The sequence below is a fragment of the Raphanus sativus genome, chromosome 8 (assembly GCF_000801105.2).
Source record: "Raphanus sativus cultivar WK10039 chromosome 8, ASM80110v3, whole genome shotgun sequence".
Taxonomy (NCBI): domain Eukaryota; kingdom Viridiplantae; phylum Streptophyta; class Magnoliopsida; order Brassicales; family Brassicaceae; genus Raphanus; species Raphanus sativus.
In genome coordinates, this window is record NC_079518.1 from 20423913 (window position 1) to 20451642 (window position 27730).

The following is a 27730-nucleotide window of genomic DNA, read 5'->3' on the forward strand; positions in this document are numbered from 1 at the left end:
GGTAATTAATTTCTATTTTTTTCATATTAAATATTTTAATAATTAATATGTTTATGTATATTGATTCTAACTATTTAAATTTTAAATATTTTCAGGCCAAAGAGACGGGACAACTCCCGTCTCTTAAAGAGCTTTACGAGAGGACCCACAAGACCAAGGCGGGGGTATTTGTGGATCCGAGGTCCGAGCAAATCTACAACGATGTCGTTGCTTGGATTGAAGACCGCCAAACCCAACTGACCCAGGAATCTCCCGATGGAATACCGGTCGTATTATCCACTCAAGAAGTGGATCAGATTTACGAGGAGGTAAAAAATTTTATTTTAACTTTTAATCTACCTTTTTTAATTATTAACATAAACTTTATTTTTTTTAAGCAAAAGGAGATGCACGCGCCCCAGAAGTTTCTCTCAGGCACATTCCCTGAGGAAAGCTGCTCAGCCAACGAAGATCTGATCTCCACCGTCTACCGCCCCAGCTCCGCCGCATTTTGACGACTCCCAACCGCATATTCTATCACCGGAAAAAGTGATTTTGCAACTAATCCTACCCTTGCTGTATGGGGATCATTGCTACGGAGGCACAATTGGATTTCTGGAGGCGGATTACTGCAGATCTGGCCGTTCTCTAGGGCAAAATTTCAAAACCTAAAAGTTTTTTTTTCGATCTCTCTACCTCGTTTCTTGAGGATTAAAGCCTCAGCGCACGTTAAAAGATCTGAAACTCTCTGTCACCACTGTTCTCGTCCTCGACATAATGGCGAATCGTTATTCCAGATCGGAAAAAGGAAAATGGGTAGTAGGGGCCTCTAGATTCCCGTCTCACCACCCATCGTCTCGGCTCCCGGAGTCTCGTCTCCCGGAGTCTCGTATCCCGTCAGCTCGTCTCCCTCCAGCTCGTTCCCTCTCCTCCCAGGGACGAAGAGCTTCGGTGCGACTCCCACCCAGTGATAACTCGGAACTGATTGAAGATAACAAGCTCACTCTCTTAGGTCGGTCTACCAACCCATCTGTCCAGAAGCCACAATGGGTCTTAGAATGGTTCATTCAGCATGTGAATCTGGAAACTGCGGTAACCGGAAGAACTCTCGGCCCGGACCTGTTCCAAGTGCGGTTTGAAACAGAGGAAGCTCTCCTCTCTGTGATGCGCCGAGCACCTTACCACTATAAAAGATGGATGATCATTCTGCAACGATGGGAACCGATAATCTCATCAGCATTTCCAAGGCGCACCCCCTTTTGGATCAATATCCATGGATTACCACTTCATCTGTGGACACTCGAGGCACTACAAACGATAGGGAAAGCGCTAGGCCCTCATCTGGATGAAGATATCCCTCGAGCCCGCGTAAGAGTCGATGTGGACTGTCTAAGCAACCTTGAAATGACACTTCCGGTTCAGCTGCACTCTGGAGAGTCTCTCATGGTGGACCTTGAATATGAGAATCTCCAAAAGCATTGCTTCTACTGCTACTCCCTCTTTCATGAGGATGATGCCTGTCCAACTAAACCAGTGAGGACAGGCGCTACTACCCAAGCATTGGGAATAAATCAGCAAAACACTTTAAGAAATCTGGAGGAGCACAGGCGTCGTCAGGACCTCAGAAGAGCTCCCTCCACTCAATCACGCAACTCTGTCTCCCAGCCAAGAGGAGAACGCTCCAACTCTCAACGCTCTGCTAATTTGCGCCCAGCCTATTCTGATAGGAGGTCCTCTGGACACACTGCTAGATACCAGGAAGCTTCTGATGCTAGACCCCTAAGAGGAGAAGCTGAGAACTATCAGCGATACCCTCGCTCATCATATGATCATCGGGGGTACAGGGAGCGTTCGCCAGGCCGTTTCTCAAGAGACCATCGTCATACCAGTGACAGGTCCTTCTACTCCCAGACATCAAGAACTCCACCGCCCCCTATCAGGGATCAAGTTGAGCTACCGGTTATTCCAGAACGTGGGGAAGTTAACAGCCATTCACAAGAAAGGAGATCGGCCTTGGAGAGAATTGAACTCCCTCAACAAGAGCCTCAACGGTCAGGAGGACTCCCAAGTTCATTACTGGCACGACTACAAGATGTAGAAGTCACTTACGAGCCGGAGGACCTTCGTAATAAGCTTTATGAAGGAGCTTCAGGAAGTAAAAGTGCACAGAAGTCACCAGGAGAGCTACTGGGCTCTGAGCAGAGAGTCCATGCCTCCTTACGCATTGGCTCACCTGTGGGGGCAAGACTAACGCCTCCAGCGCCCTCGAGTAAAAAGAAGCCTACTGCCAAAGGAGTTGTAAAAAAGAAGCCCCTGCTAAAAAGCAAAAGCAAAGGTGAATAGAAGCCTCCTGCAGAACACGAGACTCTCGAAGCAGATGGTGTCAAGGTCTGCTAATCCACCCCGCAAGAGGCTTTGTGTGGAGCAAGCAGGGTCTGCCAATTTACCTGGTTCTCAGTAGCAAGATCCACCTGCGATGGTGCATGTTCCAGCTACAAGGAAGCGGAGGATGGATTTTCGGCCTCCGCAAAACCCGATTCCTTAGCTCTCATCTGCTGGAACTGTCAAGGGTTGGGTGGTGACCTGACAGTTCCAAGAATCCGGGAATTGAAGAAATTGGTGTCCCCGGATATTCTTTTTCTCATGGAGACCAAGAACCAAGATGAGTTTGTTCTATCTGAACTTGACTTCCTCGACGATTATCAGCATATCACAGTACCACCCATTGGTCTTAGTGGCGGCTTAGCGCTCTTCTGGAAGAAAGACTGCTCTCTCACGATTCTAGAGGCCACTAAGCACTACATTGATACTAAATTGAAGGTAAAAAACTCAGACTTCTACATTACTTTCATTTATGGGATGCCTCAACAGGAACACAGAGCCGATTTCTGGGAATCAATCTCCCTTCTTGGACACAACAGAGATACTGCATGGCTGCTTTCAGGAGACTTTAATGATATTTTGGATAATGTTGAGAAATCAGGAGGTCCGGAGCGATGCGAAGGCTCCTTTATACCCTTCCGAAGCTTCGTCTCCCAGAATGGGTTGTGGGACGTAAAGCATACAGGAAACCCGCTATCCTGGAGGGGACAACGGTGCACACATCTTGTCAGAGCTAGGCTGGACCGCTCACTGGCAAATTGTGCATGGACTGATCTGTTCCCGTCAGGTCGTTGTGATTATCTCCGTTTTGAGGGCTCTGATCACCGTCCAGTGATCAGCTATCTAGATACCTCAAAATCAAAAAGAAGGCGACTGTTCAGATATGATAGAAGCATCAAGGACTTTCCAGAAGCGAGGAAAGTTATTGAAGAAGCATGGCAGAAAGAGGTACCTGAGCAAGTGGAAAACAAGATAAAGCGGTGCAGGGATGAGCTGATTAAGTGGTTTAAAACCAGGAAGATAAACAGTGCAAAGGTGATTGTAGACCTGCAAAAGCGACTTGAGGTGACTCTTTCAACTGGTGAACCATCTCTGGAGGTCATTAAAGAAATCACCACGGCTTTGAGTGAGGCGTATAAAGCGGAGGAATTGTTTTGGAGGCAGCGCAGTCGGGTTCTTTGGCTGCAAAGTGGGGATCGAAACAGTGCCTATTTCCACGCTGTGACTAAAGACAGGAGGTCTTTCAACCGATTGACAACCATAGAGGATGAAGCTGGGGTCCCTTTCCATGAGGAGGCAGCTATTGGAGGAGTGTTCGCAAACTACTACACTAAGCGGTTTACTTCAAATGGGTTCCCAGACTTATCAGCTGTAGAGGAAGCCATCACGCAGCGCATCTCCCCTGAAATTAACCAGTACCTCATCTCGATCCCAACTGACCTGGAAATTCATGCTGCAGTCAGAAATATCAATGAGGATAAAGCGCCAGGCCCTGATGGGTTCTCAGCTGGCTTTTACCATTCGTTTTAGAGCGTGATTGGGGCTGATATATGTAGGGAAGTCCGCGAATTCTTCCAATCTGGGAAAATGGATAAAAGGATCAATGAGACTCATATCTGTCTACTCCCCAAGATCCCAGGACCAAAATCCCCCTCAGAGTTTCGGCCTATAGCGCTCTGTAACGTGCGCTATAAGATCAAAGCAAAAATCCTCATCCTCCGGTTACAGAAACACCTTGGTACTATCATCTCCCACCAATAGTCTGCTTTCGTGCAGGGCCGGGCCATTACGGACAACATACTCATTACACATGAGTACTTACATTACCTGAAGATATCGGAGGCTACAAAGAGATGTTCAATGGTGGTCAAAACTGACATGAACAAGGCGTACGACCGGATCGAATGGGCTTTCCTTGCTGAGGTTCTTCTTAAAATGGGATTTGACCCGGTGTGGATCAATTGGGTCATGGAGTGCGTCACTACTGTATCCTACGCGTATCTCATTAATGGAGGTCCTCATAGCTGTGTTATCCCGCACCGTGGACTTCGACAAGGAGACCCGCTGTCGCCCTATCTTTTTATTCTCTGTGCAGAAGTTCTCACAGGCCTGTGTGAAAAGGAGCTACAACGAGGAAAGTTCAAAGGGTTGCAGGTCTCACGGAAAAGCCCCTTTGTAAATCACCTGCTGTTTGCGGATGACACGGTCTTCTTTAGCAACACAAGTGATAAAAGTTGTGCCTCTCTTATGAGGATCCTAAAGCGTTACGAGGAGTGCTCAGGCCAGTGCATAAACATGGCAAAATCAACGGTCACTTTCTCTTCAAAGACGACGGAAGGGATAATGGGGAGAGTGAAAGCGATGATAGGAATTGATAAAGAAGGTGGCATGGGTAAATACCTTGGGTTACCCGAAGCTTTTGGCAGGAAGAAACGGGATGTGTTTACGGGTCTGGTGGATAAAATCCGACAGAGAGCTCAGTCCTGGCCTACAAAATTCCTCTCTGGAGCAGGAAAACATGTGATGCTTCAAACAGTCCTCTCGGCCCTCCCCAATTACTCAATGTCCAGTTTTAAAATCCCAAAATCACTATGTAAGCGCATACAGTCGGTCCTTACTCGATTTTGGTGGGATAGTGCCCCAGATAAGAAGAAGATGACATGGGTAGCTTGGGACCAAATGGCAACGCCTAAGTGTGTGGGAGGATTAGGGTTTAAACACCTGGAATCCTTTAATGACTCCCTGCTGGCGAAATTGGGATGGCGCATTATGAATAACCCTGATGCTCTACTGTCTAGAGTTTTAAAAGGCAAATATTTTGCTGATTGCTCCCTCTTGGAGAGTACACCAAAACAAGCGGCTTCACATGGTTGGGCAGGAATAATGGCTGGAAAAGAAGTCTTAAAGAAAGGGCTGGGCTTCCTGATTGGAAATGGCGCGAGCATTAACGGGTGGTCAGACCCTTGGCTCTCCACTTCACGGCCTCTGTCTCTTATAGGGCCTCCTACAGAGGCAAATCAGCACCTTATGGTTCAAGATCTACTCCTGCCTGAGTCAAACGAATGGAACCTACCCCTTGTGCAGCTCCACCTCCCTCAGTATGAGGAAATAATTAGAGAACTGATTCCAAGTGCTCAAAAACCACCTGATAAGCTTGTGTGGTTAGGAGACATTAAGGGCAAGTACACTACTAAATCTGGCTATCGTATGTGCAATCCCATCGAGCTCCAACCTAACCAGTGGGGTTTTGCGTGGATTAAACATGTATGGCGCCTAGATGCTCCAGGGAAGCTGCAACACTTCATGTGGAGAGCTCTTAATGATGCTTTACCGGTGGCAGAGTTACTTCTAAGACGTGGAATGGAAGTGGCATCAGCGTGTAAGGTGTGTGGTGACCTCGAAACCATTGCTCATGTTCTACTGGAATGCCCTTTCGCAAGAAGTGTATGGGAGACTGCCCCCATTCTTTTTCCTGACTATCAGGCTCCGCCTCAGGCCCCAATCCCTCTCCTGCAATTTATGACTCTCCTCCCGCAAGTTAAACAGCTCCCACCGACTGGCCTCACTTGTTCTCCCCTGTCCCCTTGGATCCTATGGAACCTTTGGACAGCAAGGAACAAGAGGATCTTTGAAGATAAAAACTACTCACGGAGGAGACTCTCACTAAGGCGATCCGTGATGCCAAGGAATGGGAGACTGCAAAGAAGAAACCGGAAACTGCACAACTAGATACTAGGAGTTTCTTGAGCTCTATTAGGACTGATATCCCGACTTGTTCAGTGGATGGGGCTTGGAATGCTGAATATAAATGTGCAGGCTTTGGTTGGTGTTTTCAGGATAGGAAAACTGGCGTGGAGACAAGAGGTGCAGCATCTCGAAGCCATGTTGGTTCAGCTTTGATTGCAGAGACGCTGGCTGTCCGGGAAGCGTTGCAGCAGGCGTCCACTGAAGGTGTGTATTCTATCCAGATTTTATCGGACTCAAGTGTCCTCATTTCTGCCCTGCGTACAGGGACGGTTTTGAACGAGATAGCGGGACTTCTGTTTGAAATTAGTCACCTCATTCCTCTCTTCTCAACCTTATCTTTTATTTTGATTCCTCGTTCGGCAAACTTTGTAGCTGATGGTCTTGCCAAGAGTGCTTTGGCTCCTCTTTGTCATCAAAACATTGTGTAATCGTTGTTATATTAGTGGAAGTAAACACCGTTGACCAAAAAAAAAACATAAACTTTATTTTTTCTTTGTAGGCCGTCCCTAAGAAAAAGGGACGTATGTTGGGAATCGGTTCCGTCAACGATGTCCCAAGAGCGACATCGTCTTATGGTCAGAGACGAGCCGACGAAGTCACTGAGCTGCGTTCGGAGTTAGACTCGGCGCGGACTCAGTTGGCGTCGACGCAGTCGGAGTTGGAGTTCACGCGCCAATCGTTCCAAGCTCGTATGGGTGGAGTGAAGGGGTTTCTGGAAGTTATATCTTCTGGAAATCCCCAATGGGAGGAGTTGTTGGCGGATATGCGATGACGGAACCCGGTTCCCGAGCCTTCTCGTACTCAGCAGCAAGAGGAGGAACTACAGAAGAGGAGTGAAGACCTCTACCGGGAAACGATCCACCGCCCCCACCCGACTTAGTTTTTTTTTTGCTGTGTAATATAAAAATTCCAAACTTTTATTTATATAATATTTTCGGTTTTTATTTATTCCAAATTTTTAATATTTTTGCATTAATAATTATTTATATTTCTAATATTTTTGAAATAATTATTTAAATCTATAATATTAAAACTTTAAATTTAAAAATAAATTCAGTTATACAAATCGAAGCAAATTCCTCGTTAACTCACGAGGATTTAACGAGTAAGCTTGACGTGTCCTTAACGACGAACCTTTACGATAAAAATACGTGTTGGGATTTACGTTTTCTTTACGACGATACTTTACGTCTGCTTTACGTGTAAAGTTTACGTGTATTTTACGAGTATAATTTACGTCTATCTTACGAGGATTCTTTACGTGTATTTTACGAGGAAACCTTACGTGTCATTTACGTGGAAAGTTAGTGTCTACTTTACGTGGAAAGCTACGTCTCCTTTACGACAAATATTTAACCTTTCTTTTACGACGAAATGGGTCCCTCGTACTTTTACGACGAAATGGCGATTAAATATCCGTTACGACCAAACTTTAACGACGATATGTGTTTTCTCGCTAAATCGTCGTAATGTCGTAAAGACGTATTTACGATGATTTAGCGAGGATATTGGTGGTCGTTAAAATCGTGTTTTCTTGTAGTGTAATAGTTGAAAAACAAAGTGATTTCAGTGGATTTAATAGATTTCATGGTAATTATTATAGCTTTTTTTGTAAAAGTTGTAAAATTCGCGTGGTTGGAAGATTTGATGAGGTAATTCATAAAGATAGAGAAATATAGAGACTTGAAACGAAACCATCATTGAAAGAGTTAAAACATAATTGAATCATCTATATACTATACTAAAAGGCAAATATAAGCCATGGAGAAGCTGTCTACGTCATTAAATTAAATCAGCCAATAGGAGAACCTGAATTAGCCACGTCACCTTTGCTTGAGACAAAACAATTTCACGGTTATGTTGAACCCAATCTCAGAAACCATAATCCCAGAGTCGTCGGTCGATTCGTTTCTCATTCACTTCATCTTCTCTGTTTCCCTTCTCGCGATCTACATCACTACTAATAATCAAACCTCCTCTCCCATCTTTAATGTCTTTCGTTTCACCTCCCTCTCTATCTATTTCTTATAAACCTCTTCACCTTTTGTTGCTTTGTTCTGTTCTCTCCAGTCCAAACGTAGCTCAATTGTTCTCTAATCTTCTCCGGAACGAGCTCACAAAGGTATCAATTCCATACTCTATTACCAAAATTTCTCCTAGGTTTCTTCAGTTTCGGGTCTCCCAATATGTTTGTGACAGTACCCAGAAGCGTTGAGCTTGATCTGTGAGAAGAGGATTCATGGGTGTCACGTTTAAGATTTCAAAGATTGGTAGAAAGTTTGGGCAGAGGGTTTCTACTGAATCGTGTGATTGTGATCCTGACTCTCAAGTCTCAAGAGCACCTGAAGAATCCGAAAGCAATCGTTCTAACAGGGAAATCAAAGGCAGTTTCTCTAAAAAAATTCTAAATTTTGAGCGTTTAGTAAGTAAAATTGAGTTCATTATTCCTAATAAATTGCTAAAAGTTTATTTTATTTTATTTTTTCCTTCAGGGCATTGCTTCAGGGCATTGTTGAAAGCCATGGTGGTGAATTTCTGTAGCCATCTTTACTTGAAATATCTCCAGGTTAACATCTAAGCCACTTTCGCTGAGAATAATCCTGTGAGCTTTGTTGATTTGAATGCGTTTTTTTTTTCTTTTCTTTGCAGAGCATGAAGTTTCCTTCGTATTGAGTCTCTATCTGAATGTGTACTCTTTAGGAAAACCCTCTGAGGTATGTGGTAGAACTTCATGTCCTGAGATATATCAGGTATAGTAGTGTGTTTGTCTTCTAGATCGAGTATAACTGAGTCTATTTTGGGTTTTCTTATCGCAGCCAGTTTTCAGAGGCAAGAAGTTTCTTTTTCAACAAAAGTTGGGTCTCTTTTATTTGTCAAAATATGCGACACTGCGGTAGACTACTAAATCAAGGTGAGCTGTCTTTTCATTGCAAGATGCTCTTGATGTTCAACTGTTGTACTTTCGTTTTAAAGGAAACAAAAACAATAATCACTATCAAATTGTTGGTCGTGGAGCTGTGAATGGCTCACCTGCTGCTCAAAACATCCTTTTATACGCATTCTTTCTGGTTAAAATGTTGTTTTGTATAGTCTATCAATTTGTGCTTTATCTAACCTCTCTTATAATTCTTTCAGGTTTCATCAGATGCTGACAGGACCTTATAACTCAGTACGCCAAGCTAGAAGAGGACTACGGAGATCCCACCATTTATCCAAGAAATTCTTGAGAAAGCTATCTTGCTCTCCAAGAGAAGCAAGCCCAAGCCAAAAGACTCCAACTAACCAACTGCTCTCTCCTATTAATTTCCTCTCTTTTAATACTAAATCTCTTGAGTGTAACTGCTTCCTCTTCTCTTTATTTTGCAGGTACAAGCCACGTGACTGGATCATATCAGTGTCCCACATCTTTGATCGCCATCGGCGTCCAGCTGCAGTAACGTTTGCAATTCACGTAATGCTTATTTTTCTCATAGGTTCTGCTCTTTTATATTAACATGAAAGATAACATGTTTAGATTGCAATGAACAGGGAGGGAACAACTACCTTGGAGATGATATTCCTGGTGGTACATGTGTCTCCTGCAAAAGCTCTAATGGACAAAGGTTAAGTGGTGATGAGCAGAGTAAGAGATTGATGGAATCCCCTCAAACCAGACACCCCCATCCGGTGGAAAACAAAAGCTGCACTGCACAACTATGAGGGGACCAATCCAGGGGAAGAGCAGGTTCTATTTCTCTTTAGTTTCATTGCAATGTTTTTTCCTAGATATTCTCAGAATTTTATTCGTTGAACCATGTTTGCATCTTAGCTATTAATAATACGTAATCTATACTTCTATAGAGACGTTGCTTTCATTTGTATACTATTTCTCTGGAGCTTGATTATAATGTTGTTTTTCTTTTCTAAAAAAATAAACATATGGTTTGCTTGACCAGGTTTTAAACTTCTACCATAACTCAAATACGCTATTACAAAAAAATTTAACTACTCTATCGACATGTACTATTTCTCTTTAGTTTCCTTGCAGTGTTTTTTTTCCAAATATTCTCAGTATTATGTTTCTTGGACCATGTTTGCATCTTCAGCTATTAATAGTATGTTATATAATTAATTACAGAGCCATGTTGGTTTACACATGTCTACTTAGCATCTTTTTTTTTTTGCCAAAATGTGAATTTTCAGATTAAATATGAGAAGGGTTTGTAAACTTTACAAAAAACTTTAAACAAAATGGAGTTCACCTTGGCAAAAAGAATAAAAACAAGGTGAAGTCCATTGAAAGAAGAAGAATTTAAACTTTCTAGAGGTTCCTTAACCATGATAGCATAAGGGTCTTGAAGTTCTTCTTGTGCTGTTTCCCCCAAGATAGTGTCTCTGATGTTGCGATCAATAAGCTTGCAAATCGTTGAGGGAGTTGATGAGGTACCATCATGAAGTCGTTTGTTTCTTTCAGCCCATATGCAATAGATAGTCGCATGGGAGACGAGTCTCTTAAGAACCAGAGGAGCATGAGAGTCTTTTAGAGATAACCATTCAAATAAAGCTGTCCAAGTGTGAAATCCCGAATGGTTATAACCAAGTCCTCGAAGAATCAGTGTCCATATCTGCTTGCTAACTTCGCAGCAAAGGAGAAGGTGGTCTCTCGACTCTATGGCAGAATCACAGAGACAGCAGTTTGCTGAGTTTCCAAGGCCCCAACTAAGAAGGCGAGCGCGGGTTGGCATTCTGTCGTATTGAGCTATCCACATGAGGAATGCGTGTCGCGGTGTTGCTGACTTAAACCAGATATACGCAGCCCATGGAACCGTTACATCTCTGTTTCTTAATGCCTCCCGAGTACGAGAAGTAGAGTAACTTGTGAAGGCGTCTCCATCAACCAGCCAGATAAATACGTCGGAAGACTGGCTGAGAGAAGGTAGATGAATATTGGTAAGGTGAATCTGCAAGCTTTCTGCAGCAGGAGATTTTGCGCCTCGAAGACGCCAGCCATTATTATCACAAGAATCACTTACCGTAGCAAACAGAGGGATGGAGAGTTCACGAGGTCCACTACTGCCAAATAAATCTTACTGAAGCTCAATTATAATTTTGTTTTTCTTTTCCAAAAAATAACTTATGGTTTACTCGGCCATGTTTTAATCTTCAACCATAAGTGAAATACGAATTTAAAATTTGTTATCTATAAACTATTTAAACATCTTTGATGGTGAAAGAAATGAAAACAACGCCAAGTTTAATAGACGCATCAACGTTTCAAATGTTCTACGTTTTAAATATCGACCCAAAACTTAAAAGAAAAATATATAGACCCCAAAAACAACTAATGATGTATATGCGTGTGATGAGTTGACGAAGTTAAAGACTTAAAGGTGTTACCTGAGTCATATATGTTCTAGAAAAATATGTTTTTAGAGTAACGCTTACGCTTGCTATTGAGGCAAACAAAATGAGTAATTGGAAGACATATATTTTATGTTGCTCATAGATAATCAGATAATGATATATACGTTCAGCCTCACTTAGCTGAAGCAGCTTAGTGACCCTTAAACATGTATTTAATGCTATAAACAAACCAACCTCTCAAGTTGTAACTGAGATATTTAGGAAGAAACTAGGAGTCAGACCAATAGTTTTATACGAGTAAAACATTACTCTGCGGGACGTCGATATTGTAAACCTTTGCACCATCGTACACCATCCATTGGGCATAAAACCAGAATCCGATCCAGAAAAATAATACCAAACCCAACCAAGCATTGGTTAACTAACCAAACAAGTTAAAAAATTTTGTATCCAAAAAACCTGAACCAGACCTAACTCGAGTTAAAGTATTCTAGGTATCTAAATATATCTAAAATAGATTTATACACCAAAATATATTAATTATATTAAATTTAATATATTGAAAATATCCAATATATATATAAGGTACTGTGAAGTTGTCAAAAATAATTGAAATATGCAAATATTCAAAAATAAATATTTAAAATAGCTAAACAATACCCAAAACACCAAAAAAAAATTAAAAATATCTATTGATCCTCTATTCAAATATTCAAACCTAACCCACGTCTATGTTAAATTTTAGGTATTTTAGTATATAATCAAATTAATATGTTTTATACTATTTTAATTTTGTTTTTGAGAAATTCAAAGTATATAATGAATTTTAAAATTTTAAAATAATTTACTTCCAACATATCAGGAGGAGGCCGAGTTAAAATAACAATTAACCATTTATTAAATTTGTTGATATGGACAAAATTTTAAAATAACAATTAAGGAAGATAATTATATGAAATTAGTTTATTTAGTTTTATAATTTTAATCTAACTTAAATATATGTCTCTGTATGCAAATTCATAATTTTAAAAAAATCATATTTACTCAGAATATTATGGATTACCAAATTAAAACCACTTTTTAACATCAGTTCGGTTCGATTATAATTGGTTGTTTTTACCGGATTGAGCACCCCTAAATAATTCATCGACTTCCTTACTGTTTAAACACCATGAGTCCAAACACACTTTTCGTTTAAACATATGATCGGAAATTAAACTATCAACACACTTTTCCGCGCATAGCGCGGAGAAAGAATCTAGTATATATAATGTCACTCTTTTCTCTCTTCTAAAGGTATTCACCTAAGCACATGTCGATCCCACATTAATTTTTTAATAATTGCTTGTTTTTTTGCCAGTTTCTAAAAAAAAATTGTGATGTGCATCTATTCATGAAGTTGTGGCTGCTGTATCCTTCTGATGTATGGAGAAGCGATACACAAAAATCCAACACATATTATCCAAAGTTACAAGCATGAGTAACACATATACAAAGACGTGTAGAATAATTTGATGAGACGAACATGTGTCGACTATTGAATGAAGAAAATGAACCGCCGCCGCTTGCTCCGTGAGAAACTCTGGTCATCTTCTCCGGCGTGAGAATCAGCTTCATGTATCACTGTACATTGTCTTTTGCTGGATCGTCAGTTGAGGTGAGAAAATATTCCTTAAAGCCCATAAGGTTATTCAAGTTCTGGTATTAATGATAAAAGTGAGATCATGATATTCATCAGGACGTTTATATAAGACTCTGATTCTATTCATCATGAATCAGACTATCCATATTGATCTCCATCTTTCCGATTCTCTGTCAATTAGAAAAAAAATGTTCAAACATAAGGAAACAAAGACTTTAACACTATATGAAAAGAAGAACTGAAACATTAGCTGATGAAATAAAAGAAGAGTCCTAACACAACCGAAATATGACAATTCCGAGAACAAAGAAGTTGCCTAAAAGACATGCAAAAGACTGAGAAGAAAACCAAAAGCTCGCCATAGCGAAGATAAATCCGACAACGCAGAAAGCGAGATCGATCTAAGATTGAAATTTACAACAAAAAACAAAAAGAGTAAATCTCATTTTCACTGAAAGATGAACATGTGTTAAGAGGGGTGGGAGAGATTTCTCTTTAATAGTGAGTTACGTTATTTATGTAAATTGATTATTACATTTTGGTTTTGATATATATGTTTTAGAAAATCTTTATAGAAAACTGCAAAAGTGACCCAAAGAGCTTTTTAGGTGCCTAATCTTCTTCTTCAATGGAGATATAGGGTTTATAGTTTCTATGGTTTTCGACTCCTCTAGAAAATAGAAAGTAATCCTTTCGATTTTCTTACTTCATTTTCAGCCCGTCTAGGCTGACAGTTCAATTTTAAATCATTTATGTAACTATTTATACACAACAAATAGAAATTTAATAAAATAAAAATAATTACAAAATTTAGAATAATGACCATTATTTTAAAACAAATAACCACCAAACAAACACTACCAAATATACTATTCTCCTACAACAATGAAAATGATTCACAATACCAAAACACAATGGAAAAGTTCCTTACTCACCCAACCTCGAACACATTACAATACAAATCTTGGGAAATCAAAGACAAAAAAATACGACATCACTTCAAAATTCTATATAAAGCAAAAAATAAGTCAACGACTCCATGCTTGCGGGGAACTACACACCTAGTGATGGATAATGAGTGTGATAATGATGTTAAGAGTTTTGAGACTCCTAAGTCAAATGATAGTAAAGTGAAAGTAAGTTGTCGAACCAATTCTGAGGGATTCAAATGCAGAGAGAATGCAAGTATTTGCCTAATCTAAGTGCAATCAGTGAATTTGTGAATTCTAAACCAATGATTAAAGCTAATGCAAAACAGTAAAATGATACTCTTAAGCTATTGGAAAGGAGAACTCATGGGTATAGGGATTTCAGACCTTGGGTGATCAAGTTTCGAGCTAAGGATGACAAATGAATCAATCAAACTATAACCTTAAGCCTAGACACAATTCTAAGCAAGCTCTATGTCTAGATGAATGCTCATTTGCTAACATGTCTCAAACATCAAATGTCTTTGGTTGAATAACATGCAAGCAATCATTACTAACAAGTCTATTAGCTATCTTAGCATCTTTAACAACAAATATCTTTGGCAAAGTACACTAAGAGCCTAGGAGAGTTGACTCAGGCATTTCATCAAACACCTTTTGGGTGGGAAATGCCTAGAGATCATCTTTTGAGTGGCCTACTCAAATGATGCATTAAGATCACTATACTAGCAAGGAACAAGTATGATTTACACCTAACACATCCTAGAACTAACCTAATCACCCTAAATCTCCCTAACCCATGAATCCAAAAGTGGATTACTCACTAATCTCCATGATTCCTCTTAAACCCATGGTGGATTTCAGATGAATCATATAGAGAACTAGAAAAGAAAATCACAAGAACACAAGAACAATCAAATCAAAAGAGAGCTTTTTTTTTTTGAGAGAGTTTTGTGTATTCAATAGATAAAAGATAGATTGCCAAATGGTGGCTATATAGTACTTAAACATTAGGTTTTCCAAGTGCAAAAACGTGCACAACAATTGCAAAAAGGTCCTTGAAAAATAATAAAATCGTGCAGTAGATAACGCGGAGCGACCTCAAAGGGTCACTCCAGGAGGTCGCTCTGGGTTGGGAGCGACCTTGGGGGGTCGCTCTGAGAGGTCGCTCCAGCCTCCATTTTTGTGTCTCCGGGCGATGAAAACGCGAGCGACTTAGGTAGGTCGCTCTGGTTGGTCGCTCTGGTTGGGAGCTACCTTAGGGGGTCGCTCCAGAAGGTCACTCTGCGGTTCTCGACCAGGATGGATATGCCTCTAGTAAATTGATCATAACTCCTCCATTACATCTCCAAATGACTTGAAACCACTTCCATTAGAAAGCTAACTCAATTTCCTGTGTCTCCACAAAATCTTAGCAACATAAGATTTCTCTAAGGCCTCCATCCATACTCATCTTTCACCCCCTTTTTGATCACATTGCTTCCAAATGTCTCTAAGAACTCCATGTGGTGTTCCAATACCTGATAGAGACATATGTATGCCAAATGCAACCTAAACATGTCCACAAGTAAACTTTCAAGAACCAAGGAGAAGAGGTTTGAAGATGGGGACTCACAATCAAAAGAAACTCTTCTTAGTTCTCAACCTAACAACCTTGCATAATCATACCAAATAACAAGAGCAAATATTTTATCCATCTCTAACTTCTCTAGGCCTATCACACCTCCTTTGATCTCTACATTCATCATGCATTCCTACAAGTCCACATCTCTCTAACATTCAGGAAGCAAACTCAATAGACATCTCACAAATGGTCAACTGGTCCAAGTCATTTGGTTTGGTAAGACAAAGGCTTTAATGCAAGTGAAATCAGAGGTTTAAAATGATCTTTTAAGGTGTTTTACTCTCAAAACAAAGTAGCTTTGACATTACACATAATATATCTAAGAAAAGGATCAACTCATGCATACAATGCTCAATCTCCATTGTTATACCATTTCCCAAACACACAAGATATTCAATTATTCCTCAATGTCAAACCCAACTCACATCTCTCACCAAAAGATCCCAAGAACATTTTTCACATCAGACTCTTTCTTTTTGAAATCAATAAGGGATTTTCACAATTTTAAAACAAATCTCAGCTCCTAACAACTTTGCTAGCCCCCTTTTTATTCTCTTTTTTTCTCTTTTTTTTTTTTCAATTTGGGGGCCAAGACTTTTCACAATAAGAGCTAGATACTTCTCCACTTATCCCAAAAAGACTAATCATTTAAGCACAAAGAGTCAAACCTTTCATATTCCCAAATCACAATCACAACACTCACCCCCTTCCTATAGCTAGACAATAGAGTGATTAATCTAGCAAGAATGGAGACTAGGCACTGTCGTTCCCAATACTCTCAACATTATGCACATGTAAAGCTTTCCAAAAAGGCCTCACTCAACAAAATAATGATGGTTTAATAAAGAGGTATGGGTTTTGGGAGTGGAATACCACTTGAGTTTGTCAAGAAGATTGGTAAAAAGGATGGGACAACTCAAGTGTGTATATCCATGACTTAGTACACAAGGGACCATATGCAAGAGACATTAAAACATGAGCTTGCTTCAAAGAGAGAGTATCAACAGTCAAATGAGTTTCAAGAGGAGCATTCAAGGCGCGAAGTTTACAAGCTTTCCAAAGGGTACTCAAGCTACTTGTCATGATTACAAAGGTCAACAAATTCAGTACTTAGCATGAGCTCTTTACAATGTTGAAATCCCCCTAATGCATGAATGCAACCTATATGCTTCTAGACTCAATCCTAAAAATGCAAATGATGCAACTAAATGATTCTTTTTGTGTTTTTCAATTTTTTTATTTTTTGGATTTTCTATGCAAATAAGAATGTAATATGCAATGCATGAGACTCAAAATCATGGAAACAAACATGATCAAATACTTGGTACCTCCCCCACACTTAAATCACACAGTCTCTGTGTGAGTGAGGTACCCAATGGAAATGTGAAATACAAAGAAAAGTGGGATTGTGTGTTACCTTCCGTGGAGCGAGGTGTGGACGTCGCTGCGACAGGTCGCTCCCAGCTGGAGCGACTTCGGTATGTCGCTGTGAGAAGATCGCTCTGAGGTCGGTTTCGGTGTTTTCACTCGCGTGTGACGCGAGCGACCTCGGCATCTCGCTCTGGACATGTCGCTCCCAGGTGGAGCGACCTAGAGGTGTCGCTGCGATGAGATCGCTCTGGTGTCCGACTTTCTGCTCAATACCTGCACACAACTTCACTCTCCCATTGTTTTATGCAATAAAATGATAATGCAAATACTAATGCAATATATACAAGGATACTCATGGGACTTCCTCCCAAGTGAGATTGTTTTAAGTCTCTAGCTTGACTTTGCCTCCTTTGGATCAGGCTGGAATAGGTGCAGAAAGTGGAGTTGACACCCCATCTTCCTCAGGTGGTAGCTCATCAAAGTGACCATCAACAGGAGGAGAATTCATCTCTTCAATGGTGAAGGCTTGTCCAAATACAGTGGGGTTCCTCATCTTCTCCTTGATGTCAAAGTGGAGGATGTTCTCCTTGCCCAAATGGAGGTCAATCTTGCCTTCCTTCACATTCACAATAGCTCCTGCAGTAGCTAAGAATGGCCTTCCAAGAATCAATGGGTTTTGAGCCTCCTCACCCATTTCAAGCACCACAAAATCTGTAGGTATCTCATACCTTCCAATCTTCACAGGGAGGTTCTCTAGGATGCCCACAGGGTACTTCACTGAACGATCAGCCAACACCAGAGAGAGTCTACACTTCTTGTATTGTGTGAAGCCAAGCTTCTTTGCCACAGACAAAGGCATCAGGCTTACACTAGCTCCCAAATCGCAGAGACATTTCTCAAATACCATAGGTCCAAGAGCACAAGGTAGTGTGAAGCATCCTGGATCCTCTAGCTTCTTTGGAGCATCAAGCCTCTGAATGATGGCATTGCACTCATGACTTAGAACCATCATGCCCTCCATCTCCTTCTTCTTAGCAGCTACAGCATCTTTCAGGAACTTGTTGTATTGAGGAATCAGCATGAAAGCATCTATGATGGGCATTGTAACCTGAGCTTCACTCATCTGCTTCTCAAACAAAGCCTTGTACTTCTGTAGCAGCTGCTTCTTGAATCTACCAGGGAATGGAAGCTTGGGTTCATAGGGAGGAGGGAAAGAAGAGCTCCCACCTGCTGGAGCAGCAGATTCACCATCTTTTGTTGTCTTCTTCTCTTCTCCAACCTTTCCTTTACCCTTATCTTTCTCAATTTTATCCAAGATCTCATCATCTGTCTTCTCATCAACAATGACCACTTCATCATCTAGATTGATGGCTACCTCCTCGCTTTGTTTCTCAGCATCCTTGGTGAAGGTTCTAGGAGGTAACTGCTTACCACTCCTGAGTGTGACAGCTTTTGCTTCTTTGGGGGGTTTGATCAGATTTTCCAGGTAGAGATCCTGGCTGGCGATTCTGGTGGGTGCTCATGGAAGCAAACTGAGTCTCCAAATTCTTGACAGAAAAAGCAAGGTGGGTGAATTTTGTTGAGCTCATTGTAGCTCCCATCAATCTTGGAGTGAAGGTTCTTCAGCTCATAGCCCACATGCTTCTCACTTCTAGTCTGAGACTCCAAGATCTGTTTCAGTAAGGCATCAGTGCTGCTCTGTTGAGGGGCAGAGGAGCTAGGAGAAGAGTTTTGCTGAGGCTGATAGTTGCTCTGCTGGTTGTTTCTAGGCTGATAACCACTCTGCTGGTTGTTTGAATAGGGCTTCTGTTGGTAGTTGTTGTACAGAAAGTTGGGTTCCTTCTTGTACCAGCTACCATTGCTGTTGATGAAACACAATTCTTCTTGCCCTTCCAAACCCTCAACCTCATTGACAGTAGGAGGTATCTCCTGGCTTGGGTTGCCAACAAAGTTCACATGCGCTTGTGTGGCCTTATCAGCAATGAGTTTGTCAATCTTCTCCTGAAGAGCCTTTATCTCATTCCTTGTTTGATTGTCATCACCTCTGCTGCTTCTGTCATGGTCTCCACTGTAGACTGCATCACTCTTAACCATGTTGTCAACCAGAGCCTCTGCCTCTTCCTCAGTTCTCCCCAGAAAGAACCCATTGCTGGCTGTATCCAGTCTGGCTCTGTACTTAGGAAGAGCACCTCTGTAGAATGTGCTCAGCAAGCTCTCTTTAGAGAATCCATGGTGTGGGCACTGAGTTTGGTAACCATTGAATCTCTCCCAAGCTTCACTGAATCCTTTCAAGTTCTTCTGTTGGAAGCTGGAGATCTCATTCCTCAACTTAGCAGTTCTTGAAGTAGAGAAGAATTTCTCCAAGAATGCCCTTTTGCAGTCTTCCCAAGTGGTGATGGAGTCACTTGGTAGAGACTTCTCCCATTGACGTGCCTTATCCATCCTCTGACACACCATTAGTCTTTGACATACCACAGTAGCTGTCAAACTTATCCAAGTGATCAAATGGGTCCTCCACAGCCAGACCATGATACTTGTTGTTCTCTATGCAGTTGAGCAGCCCTGACTTGATCTCAAAGTTGTTAGCAGCCACAGCCGGGGCTCGGATTCCCAGTCTAGGACCATGGATGTTGGGGCGGTCATAAGTGCCAATGGGGCGAGCTGCTCGCTGTTGTGCCCCTTGGGGTGGAAGATTGTTGACTCCATTGGGGTTCTGAGGATTTTGTTGTTCTTCTATTGCAGCTTCCAGTGTCTGCATTTGAGCTTGTTGCTCTCTTCTCTTCTTTTTCTAGCACACTTTCTCTCTAAAGCTCTGATGTCTGCGGCTCTTGGAACAAGGTTTGATGTACCTTTGCTCCTCAAGTGCATACACCTGAAAATCACAAAGAGGTGAAGAAGAGAATCAGTAACTTACAAAAATAAAAATGACTTAGTCTCAAGCAAATGACTAAATCTCAATGTTCAAATCAAACTCAGAATTTGGCAACTGCGCCAATTTGATGTTAAGAGTTTTGAGGCTCCTAAGTCAAATGATAGTAAAGTGGAAGTAAGTTGTCGAACCAGTTCTGAAGGATTCAAATGCAGAGAGAATGCAAGTATTTGCCTAATCTAAGTGCAATCAGTGAATTGATGAATTCTAAACTAATGATTAAAGCTAATGCAAAACAGTAAAATGATACTCTTAAGCTATTGGAAAGGAGAACTCATGGGTATAGGGATTTCAGACCTTGGGTGATCAAGTTTCGAGCTAAGGATGACAAATGAATCAATCAAACTATTAACCTTAAGCCTAGACACAATTCTAAGCAAGCTCTATGTCTAGATGAATGCTCATTTGCTAACATGTCTCAAACATCAAATGTCTTTGGTTGAATAACATGCAAGCAATCATTACTAACAAGTCTATTAGCTATCTTAGCATCTTTAACAACAAATATCTTTGGCAAAGTACACTAAGAGCCTAGGAGAGTTGACTCAGGCATTTCATCAAACACCTTTTGGGTGGGAAATGCCTAGAGATCACCTTTTGAGTGGCCTATTCAAATGATGCATTAAGATCATTCTACTAGCAAGGAACAAGTATGATTTACACCTAACACATCCTAGAACTAACCTAATCACCCTAAATCTCCCTAACCCATGAATCAAAAAGTGGATTACTCACTAATCTCCATGATTCCTCTTAAACCCATGGTGGATTTCAGATGAATCATATAGAGAACTAGAAAAGAAAATCACAAGAACACAAGAACAATCAAATCAAAAGAGAGCTTTTTTTTTTAGAGAGTTTTGTGTATTCAATAGATAAAATATATATTGCCAAATGGTGGCTACATAGTACTTAAACATTAGGTTTTCAAGCGCAAAAACGTGCACAACAATTGCAAAAAGGTCCTTGAAAAATAATAAAATCGTGCAGCAGATAACGCGGAGCGACCTCAAAGGGTCACTCCAGGAGGTCGCTCTGAGAGGTCGCTCCAGCCTCCATTTTTGTGTCTCCAGGCGATGAAAACGCGAGCGACTTAGGTAGGTCGCTCTGGTTGGTCGTTCTGGTTGGTCGCTCTGGTTAGGAGCTACCTTAGGGGGTCGCTCCAGAAGGTCACTCTACGGTTCTCGACCAGGATGGATATGCCTCTAGTAAATTGATCATAACTCCTCCATTACATCTCTAAATGACTTGAAACCACTTCCATTAGAAAGCTAACTCAATTTTCTGGGTCTCCACAAAATCTTAGCAACAGAAGATTTCTCTAAGGCCTCCATCCATACTCATCTTTCACCCCCTTTTTGATCACATTGTTTCCAAATGTCTCTAAGAACTCCATGTGGTGTTCCAATACCTGATAGAGACATATGTATGCCAAATGCAACCTAAACATGTCTAAATCATAATCTATATGATGCAAATGCTTATGAATGAATGATTAAAACAATGCAAATATGCAAAACATCAGATAACATCGAATTTCTAAACAATGATAACAAAAGAGAAAATTCAACATGAATTTTAAAGTGGACCACTAAGAATTATTATAGGTCCATAAGTGGCTAGATAGGTTTATTTGGACTTGAATTTGGTATGACATGGCAGAAAAAGTTCATCAATAGTTTAGTATTTAAACACGTGGATATCCTTAAAGCTCACTCATATCCTTTTATATTTGTATTAGATAGTTGTATGAATATTGTTTGAAAAATATATGTTATGGTGTATGCAATGGTATTTAAAAGTTAGAAATGTTATCTAAATTATTTTTAATTCTAATTGATTTGAATCAAAAATATCAGTATTATATTTTCAGTTTTACAAGCACTGAATCATTTTACGGTTGATTTTTATTTATTTTTGTCTCGTATCAAAATTATTTTTGATGATTCTCTCTTTTTCATTATTAGATAATTTGTTTTTCTCTTACATTATAGAAAGTATAAGTCTTTTATCAACATAAAATTAATAGTTTCCAATTCATCTCATAATTCATATTTAAGAAATTATTATTCATTTTTTGTTTTTTCATGAAATATGAATTCTACTAAGAAAAAAATATTTTATTCTCTTTTGGTCTTTCGAACTGTATATTAGTTGACTGTTGTGCATCCATTGACATAATTTTATAAGATATATATATATATATATATATATATATATAAGAACTTAACATATATTTTCTAGGTAAATATAAAATTTGTTAAGGTTTAAGTCAATTAGTTAACATAATATATATTTTATTTTAAAAGTTATTGATATAAATATATTTAAGATTTTTCTATAATTGTGTCTATGTATATTCTAAGATTCTATAATATAATCTAAAAATATTTTTATAATTTTAATTATATCAAAGTATCTATATTTAAGATTTTTACAATAAAATTCAGTTATTTTTCCTTATATTTTAGTTTTCCATTTAAATAAAAAAATACATCTAACAAATTACATCAATATAATATATTTTATATTAACTTAATAATTATTATTTTAATATGAGATGTTTAATACATTTTTAATGATTTATCTATTTTATTAAAAGAGAAGTACCCATATAAAATACTCCTTAGTTTTCACTTTTAATTACAATGGTATGCCACTGACATTAAATAATACTTCATATTTTAATGCTGTCTTTTCCATTTAGATTAATGTATTTTCCAAAATTATATTTAAATTAAATAGACAATTAAATGACACTTCCTATTTTAATGTTTTGTCTTTTCCACTTAGATTAATGTGTTTTCCAAAATTGAATTTGAATTTAATACACTTCATTAACTTCTCCATTAAATCAATTTCAAATTCAAAAAAAAAATATGTTTTTATTAGACAAACAATTCTGGAAATTATAATATCAACTTTTCATTTAAAAAATCTGAACGAAAAAAGTATTAGCAAATTTAAACCGAAACTAGATAATATCCAAACTTGGTATCTAGAGAACCATAACCAAACCTTATCCGAACGAAATATTTTGGATATTCGAATGTATTTAAATCATATTTATATACTTTAATATGTTAGCTATTTTTCGAATTAATATCTAAGATATAAGCTATTTTAAGTTGTTTAAAATATTTGAAATATAAAAAAATAATCAAAAGTTAACATTTAAAGTAGATAAACAATAATCAAAACATCAAAAATACTTAAAATATATATTTATTCTTCATCCAAATATTCAAGTTAAACCTATTTTTAATTTTTAATTTAGGTACTTTGGCTTTAGATTTAGAGAAATTTAAAGATATATAAATTTTGAAAATTTAAAAATAGTTTAAATGGGTTATCAAATCCGCAAAGATCTGAATCAAACCGGAACCAGAGGTTATAAATACTCGAATAGAGTTAGAATCTTTAAACTAAAAAAACTCAAATCCGAATAAATTTTAACCGAATTCGAGTGGATACCCAAATATTCACCCCTATCTTAGTCAATATAAAACGATCAAATATTACAAATATACTATTTAGTATAAATAAATAAAAACTAAAACTAAAAATTAATACCCGTGCGGTCGCACGGATCGAGATCTAGTCTAATCTATTAAAACTGAAGTACATTTAGTATTTCACCCTAACTTTTCCTAAATAATTACGGTTTGTGCCACTGTATTTAAAATAAATAATTAATTCAAACTATAACTACTACATTAATTATTTAGATTTTGCGGAAGAGTTCACTTACCTAAACTTAACATTTATGTTTACTACTTACTGCTTTATATATTAATCATTTGAAATAAAAAATTTCAAGACTTGAAACCGGTCAAATGTTGGTGAATCTGACCACTTTAATATACTAAATCAATAAATATAACTAAAAATTTATTACTAATTTAAGAGAAATATTATACAAAGAAAAAAATAAATATAACTAAAAATCACAAATGCAAAAATTAAAATTTCTAAAAAATATAAAATAAAAATATATACCCGCCCTTTTTAAGGGCGGGTCAAAATCTAGTAAATCCTTATAATGTTAATGCAACTACAAATAGGTTCATACACCTATACAATAATTTTATAGTTTTTCTAATTTAATTTTTAAATTAATTTATAAACTCTTATAAATGACTTATTAATTCTTATAATATTTAAAATATATGATATGCCGAGATAAATACTTCTATAAATGTTTTTAATTTTTATAAATGATTTTTAAAGCATGTATGAAGTTTATAAGACATCAAAAATTATTATAATACTTTATAAAGGAATATAACATCACTATGTCGATTTCTGTTAATTTTTTTCGTTCAATATTTTATGTAGGTTATAAATATAAAAATAGTTAATCAAACATTATTACTATTTGTATAATTTCGACAATTAATTACTATAAATAATTAATTTTAATGTTACATAAATTATTTGACAAGTGATATCAATGGATTATAGACCTACCTTTTATTTTTAGATCTAGTTAAAATAAATAAAAATGAAAAGTCATTGACCAATTAAATTACCAATTTTCTTAAGCCTCATTAATCGTCAACATGTAAACAAAAATAAATTAAGTAAATATATATATATATATATATATATATTTAAATTTTATATATAATATAAAATTAATATAATGATTTACATATAAGAAATTTCTTTATTATAAATAGTTTAAAATTTTGATAAATTATTTTTGAAAGAGATCATAAATAATTTTTAATTCGTTTTAATTTTTATTAATGATATAAAGCATGTATGGACTTTATAATATTTAAATTATATAATTATAGAAAATATGTAACAAATATAAATTATTATATTTATTTATATTTAATTTTTCGTTCTTTATATTACATAGTTTATAAATATTAAAAATAATTAAGTAAACATTATTAGTCTTTCTATAATTTTAATAATTAGTTACCATAGGTTTTTATTTTTAATACTTTTTAGATTATTTGGCAAGTGATTTCCATTGGTTCTAGTGTCATCTTTTATTTTCAAATCTGACTAAAATAAATCAAAATGAAAACTCATCAAATTATAATAATTTTGGAAACTTTACTAATGATTGAAATATAAGAAAAAAATCAATTTAGTTATTACTCATCTAATATAAAGGGGATATCTTTTTCTCTTTTTATTAGTTGCAGAAACATGAAATTTAATCTCACACCTTATATCATATTGATTTTTTTTTATTCAACAGTCCTTTTTGCTCTACATATTAATAATCGCTAGCCCTCGATATTTGAGTCTTTAGGCTGGATTTATGTTGGTTTATTTTAGACTCGGGTCCGGCTTTTTCTGGTCATAAAGATTGGGATCCAATTAAGTATCTAAAAACTTTCAGTTTTCTCATGGATTCAGATCAGTTCGGATTTATAATCAAAATATCTGTAAAATACCTATAATTTTTTGGTCCAAAAAGGTTTTGGGTCGGGTTCATATAATTAGGATCCAAAAGACCTAAAATATCTTAACTCAATTAAAATTTATCCAAATTCTTTATTTTATATAAAGTTTTGCAAAATAATCAAATATAACTATTAATTATTGAAATTGAAAAATTAACTTTAGATTTTATATATTTTTTTAATTATTTGAAAATGTTATAAAATTGTAATGAAGATTGTTAACAAAAAGGCATTTCAATTAAATCAACTAAAATATTAAAAAACAGAACACTTAAAATCATAGTTTTGGATATTCATATTTTAGCTTATATATAAATCAGTTCTTATCGGAACATATATATTTGGTTTGGTTCTTTTCGGATTATTCTGATATATTCGGTTCAGTTTTTTCTGGCTTCGAGTTTATCCAGATCGGTTTTTTTCGGTTTAGATTCTTGTTTTTCAGATGAAGCAGTTTTAGATCTACTTAGGTATTTGTAAATTTTCAGTTCGGTTTTAAATCGGTATTTCGAATCGGTTCCGGTTCTAATTTTTGGTTCCCGTAAAATACGTAAAATACGTAGGCCTAATAATTCCCAGAATCTACTTTAGACCGCGACCATCGAAACTTTGCATCTAACTCTAGGCAGGCGATAATGGCGTCGAAGCAAGAATACAGCATCCCTTATACACCTCTTCCTTCATCATCATCACAGCCTTCTCAAACCGTCATCGTTTTAACTCCTTATCGCCGCCACCGTCGCCCTTTCTTCCTCCGCAACCTCCGCTGCTCTCTCCTCTTCACCGCCGCAATCCTCCTCCTCTCCGCCGCCGTTTACCTCCTCTACCCTTCCGATCCAGAAATCAAAGTCTCTCGAATCCAGCTCAACCACATACGAGTCCTCGATTCGTTTAAACCCACCCTCGATCTCTCGTTTTCCCTCACGATCAAAGTCAGGAACCGCGACTTCTTCTCCCTTGATTACGATTCGCTCGTGGTCTCGATCGGGTATAGAGGGAGAGAGCTAGGGCTTGTCAAGTCTAATGGCGGACACCTTCGCGCTCGTGATAGCTCTTATATTAATGCCACTCTTGAACTCGATGGTCTAGAGGTTGTTCACGATGTGATTTATTTGATCGGTGATTTGGCTAAAGGTGTTATTCCTTTTGATACGATCGCTCAGGTCAAAGGTGATCTTGGTGTTCTTCTCTTTCAAATCCCAATTCAGGTTAGGTTCTAATTCACTTGTAACATCTATGTCTTAGCAAAGACCAATTTTGGAACTCTGGTGCAGTTTTATTTGTTTTGTCTTGTGACTTGGTTCTGTGAATGATGTCTTAACCTCTAGTATTCGCTGTTTTATTTCTAGTGCCTCATGTCTTTTTTTTTTTTTTGTGTGTGTGTTGTGTGTGTTTGCTTATTTAGACTTTTCTAGTTCCCGATTATATTTCTTTTAACTGGAACATGTTTGATCTGTTGTATATCTAAGCTGATCGGGATTTTGCAAAAATCATTTATGTTTTGTGTAGTGTGCTTCGTCGTGTTCTCTTTGGTGAATGTTAAATGAAATTTCGATAAATTACTGAAAGATGGTCGGAAACTTCGTTTTTTACTGCCATACCATCGTTCAATTTTAAAACTACTGCCACTGTATTTTGCCATAACCTTTGAATCGTTTGGTTTTTAGATAACTTTATTGTGTCCAATTTAAGAATCAAACATCTGAGTGATGGTAGAACTTTTTATTTTTGCAGGGAAAAGTGTCATGCGAGGTGTTTGTTAATGTTAACAACCAAAAAATTCACACCAAGATTGTCATCGTAAGGTAATAAAAATGGTTTCTTTTGTTACTCGCGAGATCCTCTACTGGAGTTTTATTAAACAATGTGCTTTTTAGTTACAATGTGATATTAGTGTCTACAAAGATATAGTCTTATGGTTGAGGTAGAAATAGAGCATTCTAATAGTATTACATCGAGTATAAGTTTTTGTCTAGTGGTAAATGGAAAGAAGATGGGCTCTTTTGTTCTGATTATTTCTTGTTCAAGGTTTGAGAACTTTAAACCTTTGCATTCTTTACCGTTTCAGTTTGAGTGCAGGTCAAATGTTTATAATCATTAGGTTGTTGTGAAAGCTAATCATATGTCTCCGCTTCGGTTTTGTAATGCGCAGTGAAACAAAATCCTGAGCTGGTCCAAACATGAGAGAGGAGTAGACCAGAGATACATATGTTGAATACTTGAATATCTTTTGGATATGGAGAAATGATTTGTAAGATATTTGTATAGATAAATACTACTGGATTGCCATTTCTTAGTCGTGTAATTTCGTACGTGAACTATACTTTAACGAGATAGTAACAATTGGGTCAATGG

General features: G+C 37.7%; 2 protein-coding genes, 1 long non-coding RNA gene and 1 other non-coding gene across 13 annotated transcripts; all 4 read left to right on the forward strand.

Moving 5' to 3' along the window:
• The first annotated feature begins 2356 nt into the window (after positions 1-2356).
• On the forward strand, positions 2357-6536 carry LOC108820216 (uncharacterized). Its single transcript, XM_056992944.1, has 7 exons — positions 2357-2412; positions 2472-2799; positions 2851-3860; positions 3918-4044; positions 4138-5898; positions 6198-6312; positions 6373-6536. Exons 1-7 carry the CDS (start codon positions 2357-2359, stop codon positions 6534-6536), a joined length of 3561 nt encoding a protein of 1186 aa, XP_056848924.1.
• A 1437-nt stretch (positions 6537-7973) lies between these two features.
• LOC130498882 (uncharacterized) lies at positions 7974-11351 on the forward strand. 10 transcript variants are annotated; one of them, XR_008937906.1, is made up of 9 exons: positions 7974-8230; positions 8308-8530; positions 8601-8674; positions 8758-8822; positions 8925-9019; positions 9244-9559; positions 9637-9832; positions 10291-10373; positions 10474-11351. It is a non-coding gene; the product is annotated as an uncharacterized LOC130498882 (long non-coding RNA). The 10 variants fall into 10 exon arrangements; XR_008937904.1 differs by having other exon boundaries at positions 10478-11351; XR_008937907.1 differs by lacking the exon at positions 10291-10373.
• A 7890-nt stretch (positions 11352-19241) lies between these two features.
• Positions 19242-19348, forward strand: LOC130499337 (small nucleolar RNA R71). The gene has a single exon (XR_008938216.1). It is a non-coding gene; the product is annotated as a small nucleolar RNA R71 (small nucleolar RNA).
• Positions 19349-25938: 6590 nt separating this feature from the next.
• LOC108819127 (uncharacterized) lies at positions 25939-27727 on the forward strand. The gene is made up of 3 exons (XM_018592118.2): positions 25939-26583; positions 27110-27180; positions 27528-27727. The coding sequence occupies exons 1-3, from the start codon at positions 26011-26013 to the stop codon at positions 27541-27543; spliced, it is 660 nt and encodes a 219-aa protein (XP_018447620.2). The 5' UTR covers positions 25939-26010; the 3' UTR covers positions 27544-27727.
• The last annotated feature ends 3 nt before the right edge of the window (positions 27728-27730 follow it).

Coding starts and splice junctions, on each gene's coding strand:
- LOC108820216 (XM_056992944.1), top strand. CDS start 2,357: ATGGTGTCAAGGTCTGCTAATCCACCCCGCAAGAGGCTTTGTGTGGAG. Junction 2,413..2,471: donor CTTTGTGTGGAGCAAGCAGG/GTCTGCCAATTT, acceptor TGCATGTTCCAG/CTACAAGGAAGCGGAGGATG. Junction 2,800..2,850: donor ACATTGATACTAAATTGAAG/GTAAAAAACTCA, acceptor ATGCCTCAACAG/GAACACAGAGCCGATTTCTG.
- LOC108819127 (XM_018592118.2), top strand. CDS start 26,011: ATGGCGTCGAAGCAAGAATACAGCATCCCTTATACACCTCTTCCTTCA. Junction 26,584..27,109: donor TCTTTCAAATCCCAATTCAG/GTTAGGTTCTAA, acceptor TTATTTTTGCAG/GGAAAAGTGTCATGCGAGGT.